Consider the following 14195-nt stretch of genomic DNA (forward strand, 5'->3'; position numbering starts at 1 on the left):
GTTGGGGAGGAAATTTTATTTTGAGCCCTGAGCTCATACACCTTGGTGCATAGCATGATGGAAAAGTCTTTTGTGGTTCTGGCTCCTTTTCTCCAGAGTGAGTTTGGCATTCCAGTGAGACACCCTGAAGATTCTCACCACTGAGTCAAGGCGGGCTGGCTGGCTTCACGGCATGTCCCCAAACTACACACCTGGACACTTGGTGTCGGTGTTGTCATGCCGATGAGTGTGTGTGAGAGGGAAAGAGAGCACTGTCAATAAAGTTCACAAACCAAATACGGTCTGAGTTTGTCCTTTCTTCAGTTAGGACTCCTCAGGTCTCCAATCCTTCTCCAGAAATGGCTTCTCTCCTCAGGAGACTTTACAATCAGAGGGGTCAGTCCCCTTGTATTTGTTCTTGGAACTCATAAGAAGCACTGGGGCATTTTATACAAATGAAACTCAAACAGGAAATAGCGCCTCTTTGCGTGGGTGAGGATCAGTTTAGGGATCTCTGTCTACCTCTCTGCCTTGTGGCACCTCTGTTGATCCTTTTCCTGCTTGGTGGGGGACATGGATTGGGGGCCTCTACAGTGAGAGACAGACTCCGCTGTCATCAGTGGTTGAGGCTGTAATCTTCCATATTCACTCTTATCTTATGTCATGGAAATGGGTCTTGGTTGACCAATTCTGTAGGCAGAGAGGAAGGAGTGGTCATCCCCAGGACCCTGTATCTTCCGGCACTGGGAGAGAGATTCCGGATGCAACTACTCACAGGAGGGATTGTCTAATGGTGGCAGCCTGGGAGAGTCTGATCTTCTGTGGCTGAATTAGAATCCCACAAGCATGGCAGGCTCTGGGCTCCCCTACGTCTCCTCTTTACCGTTAGGAGTTCTATTTACTAGTGCTGGTTTAGGGCCCTCTCTGCCCCAGCTGGAGGCAGCCATGAAGAAAGAACACTGAATTGGAGACAGAAGACCTGGGTTTGAATTACAAAATTCCTACTTTGTACAAGTGACTTCACCTCACAGAGTTTAAATAGAAGTGCAACATCCTTCCCCGTCCTCCAGTTAGAAGTAGCTTAGAAGTACGTGTGGATGCCTCAGAGAGAGCTTCTTGGTTTATTACAAGTTTTTAGAGGAACGACACGAGAGGCAATCTGAGTTTTGTGCATTTTTGTTGTAGAATTCTAAAAAGAAAATAGTCCCATGACCTGGGTAGCAATGATAGCTAAGAGTCCACCAAAGCTAAGAGTCCACCAAGGGCCTAGTACAACTTGCTGGCAGCTATACCTATGTGAGCCACATGCTACATGGAGAGCCCTTTAAAAGAGAACCTTGTGGCCACCGCTCAGTCACTGAAGATGAGTAATAAAGACTTTTGTTCCTGGGGCCTCCACGTGTCCATTGCCTGCCATCTCTGAAATGTGGTGGCCCAGTATACTGGGTGTGTCTCAGAGACTGAGTACTACGCTCAGCAGCCGGAACACTGCAACCCTAGGGCAAAGGAGGGAGAAAGCCTGCCATCAGCCGGAATACCGCAACCCTTGGGAAAGGGAGGGAGGAAGCCTGCCACAGGTCAACACAGTAGGGAGGGTTGGGCAGACATGTTTCCCATCAGCTGGAACACCGCAACCCTTGGGCAAGGGAGGGAGGAAGCCTGCCACAGGTCAACACAGTAGGGAGCGTTGGGCAGACATGTTTCCCATCAGCTGGAACACCGCAACCCTTGGGCAAGGGAGGGAGGAAGCCTGCCATAGGTCAACACACTAGGGAGGGTTAGGCAGACATGTTTCGCATTAGGGTGATAGGTTTACTACCTTAAAGAGAAGCCTTTAAATGTTGTGTCTGATCTGAGAAGGCGCTGAGGAACATGCATGTTCCATACAACTGGATAGAGGATGCCAGGTAGAATATGCAGGCATATGACAGCCGTCTTCATATGTCACTTCTGTCCTTGGAGCCCAGTCATCGCCTGAGCTGCTGCATGAATATCTTCATTATACCAAAGCTTCTGACGAAACTCCCCCCGTGACACCCCAGACTGCCAGCAAAAGGTTCAGTTGAATGCTGGCACTTTGTACTGGGCCATGACAAGATTGAGAACAGGTCTTGGCTCAAGGAGTTCTTATTGCAGTAGGGAGAGGAGGAGGCTGTCACATGAAAGGATTGTCGCGTACTCATGTAGAACAGTACAGCGAGGGACAGGGACTCATGGACTACCAAGTCCTTCCACAGTAAGTGTATCACTCATTGATTTAAAACCCAGCAACTTCTGACAATTCCTTCTCAAACAAAACAAAACACATTAATCAGAGAAGCTCCTCCTCCCAGTCCCCCCTGCCATGGGCAGCAGCTGGTGAAAAGGCTCCTGACTGGCAATGTGCTAAGAATATGTGACTGGTGAGTGCCCAGCCCTGATGTGACATCTGTACCAGGCCCTTACCCAGAAAGGCCCAGGGAACATCATAGAACATCGTAGAAGAGAGGGTGGAAAGGTTTCAGGAGCCAGAGAGCTGTGAACCGCTGTCTTCTAGACATGCAAGGCTGTTGCAATCATGAACTCACCGCTGCTGTGGTTTCCTGGGCACAATCCAGCTGTTCCAAGTGTCAGCTGCTGGCTGCTGGGAAGGAGAATCATATTGTGGGGGGTGTGATCACCGACAGGTTGCCTGTGCTCCAGAGTCTGCCCCACACCCACACATATGAGCATCACTAGGTGGGCCTAGTAGGTCAATCAAAACATCGTCTTTAAAAGGACATGATGTTGTTTGGGGGATGTGTTTGGGGATACCAGTTGGAAGGTGAGGATAGGGGTAGGTATGACTTTTTTTTTTTTTAAAGTATGCATGTATGACATTCTCAAGAAAAACGTAACAGTAACAATAGAAATATAGCAAAACACTAGGCTTACCCTAACATTTAGCATGCTTAAATGTGTGATTCAGTGGCAGTGAGTGCATTCGTATCATTGTGCGGCCACCACCACGGTTCATCCCCAAAACTCTTCCATCTTCTCGGATCAAAGCCTGGAGTGAGAGGAACTCCCGCAGTGCTAACTTTTTATCTGTGGATGCCCTGCCCTGTCCATGCGCCACTGCCAATAGTCTCTGGACTAACAGAGCCTCTGTTTTCCCAATTGGAAGGTGGCACTGTTCTGTTGCTGAGCTTTGGTGTGACAGCTCTGAGAGGGAGTTAGCTAACGCGAGTGGACATCTCCACCCCACATGAAAAACTGAGGCAAGGGGACCCCAGAAGTCTACTCCCAGCACAGCCAACAAATAAACAAAGGCTCTGGAACTTCTGACATATGAGATCCTGGACAGCGAAGGACCCGTGCTGAGCAGAGGGCAGAGCAGGTGGAGACAGTCAGGGGAGAGAGTCAGAACTTCTGTGCACCTGGGTGAATAGCAGGCCCAAACGCCCAGCTTTAATTACATCCTGATGGAACAGTTTGTCCCCAGAGGAGATGCTGCCATTCATAGTTACTGCTTCCGTCCTTCCGGCTAACATAGTCTGTTAACAGACGGTTTGGCCAGAGGCTGAGTGGAGCCTCCCCAAGATGGAGCTATATGGGACAGCAGCAGGGCTGGTTGCAACTTGTCCCCCACTGGAGCCCTGCGGCCCTGCCAAGCGACGTGGCTCCTGTGTGGGTAGTGTGACTGAGTGGATTGACTCTGCTGGTTTGCCTCCCATTACCAAGCGGCCTGAGAGCATAAAAGCCAGAGAAAACGGCAGTAAGGTGGCCTGATTCGTGACTGGGGGGCAAAGGGAAGAGGAGGAGGCGTAGGACCGCAGACATGTTCTCCCTGTTCAGTGGCTTAGCTTTCCTGGCTGGTTCCTTCCTGGTCCTGAAGCTTGCCACCTTCTGCTGGAAAAGGAGCCACCTTCCTCCTGGCCCCTTCCCTCTCCCCCTCCTGGGGAATTTATGGCAGCTAAACTTTCAGTTGCATCCAGAGACGCTCTTCCAGGTATGGAGCAGGACCTCAAGCGTGAGGCCCTAAAGGGATGTCTTCTCAGCCTAGGGACACTGGAGGTAGAAGCAAGAATTAGGGCCAAATGTGAGAAGGAAGAGATCCTGGTCTTGTCACCATCAGTGCTGAAGCCTTGAGCCTCTGTGTCCTCACCTGCCAGATGCAGGGGCACACCAAGCTCGTAAAAATAAACACTGTGCAGGAAGTGGGCTGGGAGAATGGGGAGCTCAGGCACAGAAGAAGCCCACCCAAGAAACTCTGACTGTTTACAGCATGTACAATACTAGAGCACACCCGTTCCCAGGACTGATGGGGTGTGAGTGCTGACCCCCGACTCCAGGGAGTCTGTCACCCTGGGCTGGTTCCTAAGGAGCCAGTAAGTGCTCTGAGGAGGTATCCTGGAAGTTGAGCGTTGGGTGCAGGAAGGCAGGGATTCCCACCAGGAGGGCGATCCCAGCAAGTGAGGCCTGTGCTGCCTGTTCTCTTCACAGCTGGCTCAGACTCATGGCAGTGTGTTCACTGTGTGGTTGGGCTCCACACCCATTGTGGTGCTGAGCGGCTTCCAGGCAGTGAAGGAAGCACTGGTCTCCAACTCAGAACAGTTCTCGGGGAGGCCTCTCACCCCATTCTTCCGAGACCTGTTTGGAGAAAAAGGTGAGTTTGCCCTTCCGGGGAGGGAGAGAGAGGCAGGCTGTATGGAAGGGCGCATGACTGAAGGTGTACATCACTGCATTCAAGAGGGCTGTTACCAGGGAGACGTACTCAAACCCTCCTTGTGAGGGGCGATGTTAAAAAAGGCCTGCATCCAAGCCCAGCTTAGCCCCTCCCCAGCTTCATGGTCTTGAGCGTACTGCTTCCTGCTCAGACCCTCTGTGTGCTTGCTCATCATAGTTAGGAAACTGTTCTCCCTTCCCTGGGTGTTGGAGAATATGCCATCCAGAATACGCAAGAGAGGCCATGACTGTGCCATCTCAGAAAGGGCCTTGTCCCTCCTGTCCTCCCCTTATGCCTCTTTGTCTCTTTCCTCCTTCTCTTCTGTGGGGACTTGGGCAGAACAGACTGGAGAGCTGGGGACAGGCATATCGGAGCCCACCCTCAGAGCCCTAGACTCCCTGGCTACCATTCCACAATCCCCCTCTTCTCTTGGTCAGAGCAGCAGCCAAATGAAGCTTGAGAAGGTTATTTGAGGGTCTGCTCTCAAGGCCTGGTGAAGTTGCCTGAGGGTCAGGAGTGGGGCTGGTGACTGTTCTCTCTCCCTCCTTGTGCCCAGGAGTTATCTGCAGCAATGGCCATATGTGGCGGCAACAGAGGCGCTTTTGTCTGAAGACTCTTCGAGAGCTGGGCCTTGGCAAGCAGGTGCTAGAGTTGCAGCTGCAGCGTGAGGCAGCAGAACTGGCTAAGGTGTTCAATCAGGAGCAGGGTATGAGGAAGTGGGCCTATCCCTGTGCGCCCCCACACTCATGCACACCATTGCAGGGGCTTGTGTGTGTGCATGGTGTGTGTGCAGTGTGTGTGTGTGTGTGCATACATGTGGTGTGTGTGTGTGTATGTGTGTGTGTATGTTGTATCCCTGAAGCCTAAGACCATTACTAGTGGATTACTAGTGGACTGTAAGTTCCCCCAAGGTGAGTGGACACAGACCTAAGAATACTTTAAGCCTAACAGTGGTGGCTCTTGCCTTTAACCCCAGCACTCAGGAGGTGGAGTCAGGTGGATCTCTATGAATTCAAGGTCAGCCTGGTCTACAAAGTTTTAGGACAGCAAGGGCTGTTACAGAGAAACCCTGTCTCGAAGAATGCCTAAGTAAGTGGAAAGGCAGGTGTGTTCTCCGTCAACACTAGGGCCATTCATCCTGGCAGCCTTGTGCACATGTTGATTTGCCTTCCGGACTTTCATAAGCCACAACCCTTCTTTCCCTGTGCAGAACCAATACTCACCCTGCCAGGCCTCAAAAGACTTCTCCCTGAAATCTGGGTGGTGGTGTGCTCCTTTAATCCCAGCACCTGGGAGGCAGAGGCAGGCGGACCTCTTGAGTTTGAGGCCAGCCTGGTCTACAGAGAGAGTTCCAGGACAGCCAGGGCTGCACAGAGAAACCCTGTCTTGTGGGGAGAAAATTGTCCTTGAGTCCTAGGCACAGCTAGTTCACATCCCACCTTCTTCCCAGCAGTGACAGGCCTGTCCCTTATTACGTGTCTAATCAGCCTCTCACAGTGTCTTTCATAGAGTATGGCCTACAGAAGGTATTGGGGAGCACCTGACAGGCGCTTGAAGGAGGAATGAGAATGAATTAAGTAAAGAAACGGAAGTGTCTGAGGCTGGATGAATGCCGAGGTGGAGCATGTACAATACTCTCTGTGCCTCTTCACACTGAGCCCTGTCCCTCTCCTTACAGGTAGACCCTTTGATCCTCAGGTCCCTATTGTCCGATCTACAACGAGAGTCATTGGGGCCCTGGTGTTTGGTCATCACTTCCTCTCGGAGGAGCCCATCTTCCTGGAACTAATTCAAGCCATCAACCTTGGCCTAGCCTTTGCCAGCACTATTTGGCGCCGGGTAATTGTCTTTGGGGGAGGCTGGTATGCAGGCCATGGGAATGTCTGGATCCAAGTCTGGCAGGAGCCTCAGCCAGGGTCTGGCTGGGAGGGTAAACATAAGCAGGAGGCGTGGCAGGGTCTGACTGGGTTTCTCGGGCTCTTGTTTCTGTCTAGACAACTTGGGGCTCTCCATATAAAATGCAGCCCTGAGCTTTTAAGTCAGAAGCCTAGCCCATTTTGGAGGTACCAGTACAGTGCTCAGCTGTCCTGACACGAGACTGGTGCCTGAGTAGGCCCTGAGTGTACCGTTCTCTCTGTAGCTATACGACATGTTTCCCTGGGCCCTCTGCTACCTCTCGGGGCCCCACCAGAAGATATTTCAGTACCGTGAGGCTGTGAGGGGCTTCATCCACCATGAAATCATCAGGCACAAGCTCAGGGCCCCAGAGGCCCCCAAGGACTTCCTCAGCTGCTACCTGTCACAGATCACCAAGGTTAGCCTGGAGCACAGGGACTGAGGGGCTGGGCTCCTGGTTTGTCCCTCCTTTCTCAGCCATGTGCTCTGTTTCTCATGTTTGACTCGTGCAGACTTTTGGGGACCTTGAAACTTGGGTTAAGAAAGGGTCTTTCTAGCCGGGCGGTGGTGGCGCACGCCTTTAATCCCAGCACTCGGGAGGCAGAGGCAGGCGGATCTCTGTGAGTTCGAGGCCAGCCTGGTCTACAAGAGCTAGTTCCAGGACAGGCTCCAAAGCTACAGAGAAACCCTGTCTCGAAAAACAAAAACAAAACAAAACAAAAAAAGAAAGGGTCTTTCTAGACCAGAGCTGGCTTCTCTGCAGATGAGACGCTGTGAAGCAGAGGGTGTGGCTGGAGGGGGCAGAACTCCACCGCAGTCCTCTACTGAAGCCAATCTAGTCCCAGGACTCAGGCCGTCCAAGGGGTCCCACCCTCAAGAAGCTCTGGTCCTATAAGTATTGGGACAGGTCAGACCTTAGAAAGATGCCAGGACTGCTCCTTCTCCAACCCCACCAGGCCATGGACGACCCCGTCTCCACGTTCAACGAGGAGAACATGATCCAAGTGGTGATTGACCTGTTTCTGGGAGGCACCGACACCACGGCCACCACACTGCACTGGGCACTCATATACCTGGTCCATCACAGAGCCATCCAGGGTAGGGTCCCCTCAGTTATGTTCCGCCTAACTTCCCTAGTCTGTTAGTCCCAATGGGGGCTTTTGGCTTCAGGCACCATGCCCCCATCACTCTGTTCTGTGGTCATGGGGGAGGGTCCTATTCTCATCCCTTGTCGCACAGAGATCACTGACAGATCTGACACAGAGTCAGAAGTGAGGGATTTAAGTCGCCAGCCTGTGACTTGCTGCATGACCGTGGGAGCCCATTCTACCTCTCAGAACTGTTGTAACTGGGGAAGCGCTGCTCCACTCACTCAGTAATGATTCAGCGCCCACTAAGTTCCAGGCTCTGGGCTAGCGTTGAGATTACAGCTGTGAGGAACGAACCAAGCTATAATCAGCTATGAGGGCAAAAGTGCCTGCCCTGTGGAGCCTTGGTTTCGTCACATGTCAAATGAAGGCTACGGTTCCTAGGCTGTGGAACTTACATCCGGGGCCTCTCCCATGGAACAGCTGGTGATGGGGTGGGGGTATGACCTAGGGCTGTGGACTTGAGCAGCTCTCTCTGGGTGGAAAACCGGATCGAGGTGTGCAGTGGGATGGGGAGGGAGGCTGGGTCTCAGGCGCCTTCCCAAGACCCTCACTGAGCCATCCACAGAGAGAGTGCAGCAGGAGCTGGACGAGGTGCTGGGCGCTTCGCGGGCCATCTGCTATGAGGACCGAGAGCGACTGCCCTACACCCGCGCTGTCCTCCATGAGGTGCAGCGGCTTAGCAGCGTTGTGGCTGTGGGCGCCGTGCGCCAGTGTGTGACTTCCACCTGGATACATGGCTACTATGTGCCCAAGGTAAGTAGTCTGCAATGGGCCCATGCTAGACCCAGCACCTGCAGAAAGCACGCCTGCCCAGCACAGCCACTTGCTACAGCTTCTGTCAACCTGACAACTGGCTGTCACTCGGTCACCGGTGGCATTTGGGATATAACTACGATAGGATGCCGTCATCAATAATCTTGAAGTTCCCTGTGGTTCAGGGGTAATTTTTCTTTCCAGTGCTGTGGTCCACACATATTTTATGTAGTTCTACCCTGTGCAGGGCCCTAGGTTTAATAACCAACCATGTCAAATAAACCAACCGATAAAAGTTAGTAGGACATACCTTTAATCCAGAATTCAAGAAACAGAGGCAGGAACATCAGGAGTTCAAGATCATTTTCAGCTACATAGTCAAGGCCAGGCTAGGCTACATGAGATCCTGTCTCGAAAACCACAACTAGGGACTGGAGTGATGGTTCTGTGCATCTTGATCTTGCAGAGGACCCTGGTCATCAGTGAGGGAAAGTCAAGGCATCAGGAACCTGAGAGAACTAGTACATTTTACCCAGTCAGGAGCAGAGAGTAATGAACCAATGCAAGTTAGTGCCCAGGTTGCTTTTTCTACCCTTACACAGGCCTGGGTCCTTTGCCAAGGAAATGGTGCTACCTTACCCACTGTGAGTCGGTCTAGCCACCTCTGTTAGCATAGCCAGAATAATCCCCCACAGCCAAGCTTGAGGCCCAGCTACCAGGCGATTCTAGATTTTGGTGAGTTGACAGTTACCACTATCAACACGCTGATTCAAGAACTGAGGGGCAGTAACATCAACGGGTCCACCACAGTGGACCTTCGAGGTGTCTCTGCTCAGACAGCCTGCGTGATAGTAAACTTCAAACTGCTATTTACCCAGGATAGGCTAGAACAGTTCTCAGGAGGCAGATGGGTCTGTAACCTGGGGGAAAGGCATGCTGGTCTTTTATGTGTGGATATGGGGTGTTCTGACCCAGCTCCACCAACCAAGATCAGTCTGTGCTTTGCATGGCACCACATGCAATTTGGGATGGATCTATGAGAGACCATAGCCTCTTTGCAAATGTCTCCTTCACCCGAAGGTGGTTTTTAGGAACCGTTGAGCTGGGCTAGAGAGATGACTCAACCGTTAAAGGATTAGGCTCACAATCAAAAGGACAGGGACTGATGGCTTGGCTGAAGTGTGGCTTGGAGGTAGAGTACATGTGAATGAAACCTTAGGTGTATTTCCCAGCACCACAGGGGAGAGAGCAGGGGTCATAATGCATCTGGCTATTTAATTTCAGGCAGAGACCTGGGGACATTCCCAGCACTGTAATGGGGGAATGTGCAGCTCACCAGTATCTCACCCAGGTACTGGTGGAAGCACGTGCCTCCCCATCACCGCTATGTAAAGCCACAGGGTGACCAGATCTGGGTGTCCTATTGGTTCAGATGGCTAGATCCTGGCCTGTGCCCTCAGCCCAGGTAGTGCAGCAATCTTAGCAATAGCACACATCTACTGGAAGTCTTTGCATGGCTCCCCTTCTGTGTTCTGTGTCAGTTTTTGCTTGGGATGCAGAATTCAAATTCTTCAGAAGTGTTTGTTTTGCTTTGGCTTTAAACTTAAAGCTCCCTTTGTCAAAACCAAGAATCCTGATGTCAGTTTCTTAGTGGCCTAGTTCTATGGAATTGATAAAGAACTCACAGGGTAGGAAGCCTTCACCCAAATCCTGAAGCTGAGTATCCGAAGACTTAGGGCCATAACTAATCCCCATTCTTCTTTGCTTGGACCTTTTCAATGTCTCCCTTCTCGCTCCTCCCATCCTCCTTCCTTGCTGTGCCAGGACTCCAGGGTTAAACTCAGGCCCTTGTGCTAGGCAAGCGTGCGACCACTGAGCTATGTCCCTAGCTGCTAGTGGTGTTTCTCCTTAGCCCAGGGCTGGCCTGGGAAGAACTGGAGGTTCCTGGGGCTGAGGCCTTTGGTCCTTTCTGCTCCCACTGGCTCAGTGTGATTCTCTTTTCAGTCACACATTCATTTTACTCATGAGACAGAGTGGGCACTGGGGTTAGGGTTGCAGAGTAGGTAAGGCTTAGAAGTAGGGCTATGGCGAGTGTCAAGGTGAGGACATATTCATGATCGCCCCAGTCACGTTTCCATCTCCGGCTGGACATTTTCTCTTTCTAACACTTGATCTTTCTCCCCATCTCCCCCTACCTTTTCATTCTCTCCATTCTTCCCTTCCCCCATTGTGGGCTGCCATGAATCCAGAGGAATGAGACTCAGCTCTGTATTGGCTGTGTGCCTGGAGGGAGGGCCACTGAGGGTCTGCCTGCTAGATCTCCCTGGGTCCTTGGCACACTGGCCACCCCTACCCATACACTGGAGTTACTTTAGCCCCAGGCCAAAGCTGAGAAGTGGTCAATCTGAGCCTCCATGAGCTACACCAGTTCGTCTCTGCAGGGTACCATCATCTTGCCTAATTTGGCCTCTGTGCTGTATGACCCCGAGTGCTGGGAGACCCCTCAGCAGTTCAACCCTGGCCACTTCCTTGACAAGGATGGAAACTTTGTGACCAATGAGGCCTTCCTGCCCTTCTCTGCAGGTATTAAGCACAGAGCTGGGGCTTGGAGTGGTAGGTAGGAACATAATTGGATAAGAAACAGTCCCCTGCTGCCCTCTGACCTTTCCCTCTGCTTCCAGGGCATCGGGTGTGTCCTGGAGAGCAGCTTGCTCGAATGGAGCTCTTCCTGATGTTTGCCACCCTCCTCAGGACCTTCCAGTTTCAGCTACCAGAGGGGAGCCAGGGCCTCAGACTGGAATATGTCTTTGGGGGGACACTGCAGCCTCAACCCCAGAAGATTTGTGCAGTGCTTCGCCTGAGCAGCCTCCCTAGGGAGGAGGGCCTGTAGTCACTAGGAGTAAGCAGATCTGCCACTCCAGCCCCCAACAACGCTCACAGCCCTGCCAAATCAGACAACAGGAGGAAGTGGGTTTTCAGCTAGCTCAGCTGCCCACAGTCTCACACTGATCTGATGGTAATCCCAGAAAATGGACTTGGCAGGGATCCAGCACCAGTAACTAACTGGGCGTGGGGGGTTCACTTCTTAGAGTAAGATAATTATGTTTTGGCAGAGGAGGATTTTGTAGCATTTGGTAAGGCTTGACACTGAATCAGTTCACATAGATCATTTGGAGGAAATCAAGTGGAACAATGTAGCCAAGTAGATTCTAAGTGAAAGGCTTTCCCACAATACTATAAATAGTAGAGCAGGAAAATGCTGGGGAGTGGTAACTGGTGGGGGCGGGATGGGGCAGGGTGTAGGGGGGCACACAGTGGTTTGTTTTGTTTTGTTTTATCTTCTTCCTGCTCTCTTTGGACTAAAGGGAAGAAGAACCTACATATGTTGTTTAAATAACTGTTCCCATCAAATTGTCCATCAAGGACTCTGAATTGACTTTCCTTGAAACAACCCCAGTGCTTTGAAATATTATGTCTCCAAACAAATCTTATTAAAAAGAGAATTACTTGCATTAAATCGACATTAAAATAAAAATGAGAAACCCCACAACACACCTGCTAGAACTGCTAAAAATAAAGCTCTGACAGTCCTAGGAACTAGAATGCAAAGAACCAAGAGTGCCGCTGGTGATAACTGCAGCGCCCACACAGTGCTGGCGATGGCTGCAGTGCTCACACACTGCTGGTGATGGCTGCAGTGCTCACACACTGCTGGCGATGGCTGCAGTGCTCACACACTGCCGGTGATGGCTGCAGTGCTCACACACTGCTGGTGATGGCTGCAGCGCCCACACTGCTGGTGACTGCTAAGGAGCTCACACTGCTGGTGAACTGTCAAATGGCAAAATTGTGGTGGAAAAGAATTTGGCTGTTCTTTGAGAGGAAAAAAAAAAAGCACTGCACCACAACGCTGGCCATCCCCAGTCCTTAGAATTTTTATCGAATGACACTAAAACTATGTTTGGATAAATGTGAATTGTTTGATTCCATTTCTATGCTACTTTTTAAAAAAGTAAAACAGATAAATAATTTTAAAAAGGATAAGTGGTTGCCAAGGTGGTTTAGGAGTAGGGTTGACTATTAAACAATACATGAGTGGAGGCTGGAGAGATAAATTAGTGGTACAGAGAAAGACAGTACTGAGGGTCCTCCATCTTGTAATCTTGCTGAGACCATTTCAGGTTTAGCTCAAATTTGATCTTCTTGACAAAGAATGCCCTGGAAAAGTATCAAACTCTATTCTGAGAACCCGAGTTAACTTGTTTTTATTTTGATAAACTGCCTGCTTCAGCAGAACCCTTTCCAGCTAACTGCTTATCTTAGCTTCTGTCAAACTACTTGCTTCTGCAAACTCCCCCGATGAGGTTTTTTGCTTTCAACAACCGGTGCTCTGGACACTCAGGGCTACACCTGCGTCCCTGAATACCTGAGTGTAGTCCCAGCTAGTTGGAATAAAGACTTTCAATAGTCTATAAACTGTGTCTGAGTGGTCTTCTCTAATGGACTTCTCATATCAACTGATCTTCCCAGAGGACCCAGGCTCGATTCACAGCACTCACATGGTGGCTCACAAGCCCCTGTAACTCCAGTTCCAGGGATTCTGATATTCTTTTCTGACCTCCAGCATCAAGCATGCACATGGTGCACAGACATGCATGCAGGCAAACTTATACATAAAATAAATAAACATAAAATAACTTTTTAAATGAGGAAATTGTCAGGATGATGGGAATGTACTGGCAAGACTCAGAAAACTGCACACTGGGGGTGTGGGAGGAGCACAATGTTTTCTGTTCTTTCCTGACCCCTTCTGACCAGAGGGCATATATCTTTTGATTTTTCTTTTTTCTCTTTCTTTCCTTTTTTTTTTTTTTTTTTTTTTTTTTTTTTTTTTTTTTTTTTGAGAAAGAGATTTATTTGGGAAGGAGGAATCCAGGAGAGTGGCTGCCTCTGCCAGGGAGGGATTAAGGCAGCTCCCTTTTTGGTTTTTCAAGACAGGGTTTCCCGGTGTAGCCCTGGCTGTCCTGGAACTCTCTGGAGACCTGGCTGGCCTCAAACTCAGAGATCTGCCTACCTCTGCCTGCCAAGTGCTGGGATTAAAGGTGTGTACCACAATGTTCCATCCAGAGGGCATATATCTTAAAACAAAACAAAACTTTGTGTGGGGCAGTATTTTACCTCTCTTTTCAAGTTCTTTAAAAGGTGTGAAGGTCGGGGTGTAGCTCAGTGGTAGAATACTTCTCTGGCATGTGCTAGATTCTCATTTCTATTCTTAGCACTGCAATAAATAAAATATAAAAGATGCCGCTGTTGTAAGGTGCTGTTGTCAGAACCAAACCTCTAGCATCTGTATGAGATCACTTGTGCCTACTTTCCAGAGTCCATCTGAGCACATGGTTGACCAGATCTCAACTTTACATTGTAAGCAATAGAGCAGAAAAAAAAAATCACACCATGGTGGTGGTGGGGTTCATTGTGAGACTGGACATGGCCAGGACTGTTTGCAAAAGAACTGAAAATAGTGGGATGGGGGGAAACCTTACAGTTACATGGAGAACAAACATGTTTAGGAGGAGGGAAGCCTGTGAACTGTCTTTACTTCTGACACTTGGGAGGCAGAGGCAGGCAGATCTCTGTAAGGAGGCTAGCCTGGTTTAAACAGTTAGTACCAGGCCAGCCAGGGCCACACAGTGAGACCCTGACTACAAAATAAGAACAACAAATTAATA

At 50.3% G+C, this 14195-nt stretch overlaps 1 protein-coding gene across 1 annotated transcript; it reads left to right on the forward strand.

Annotated features, from left to right (window-relative positions):
- Positions 1–6815: 6815 nt before the first annotated feature.
- On the forward strand, positions 6816–11356 carry LOC119824286 (cytochrome P450 2J5-like). The gene is made up of 5 exons (XM_038344426.1): positions 6816–6980; positions 7519–7660; positions 8279–8466; positions 10908–11049; positions 11148–11356. Exons 1-5 carry the CDS (start codon positions 6816–6818, stop codon positions 11354–11356), a joined length of 846 nt encoding a protein of 281 aa, XP_038200354.1.
- Positions 11357–14195: the final 2839 nt, after the last annotated feature.

This window comes from Arvicola amphibius, chromosome 10 (assembly GCF_903992535.2).
Source record: "Arvicola amphibius chromosome 10, mArvAmp1.2, whole genome shotgun sequence".
Classification (NCBI taxonomy): domain Eukaryota; kingdom Metazoa; phylum Chordata; class Mammalia; order Rodentia; family Cricetidae; genus Arvicola; species Arvicola amphibius.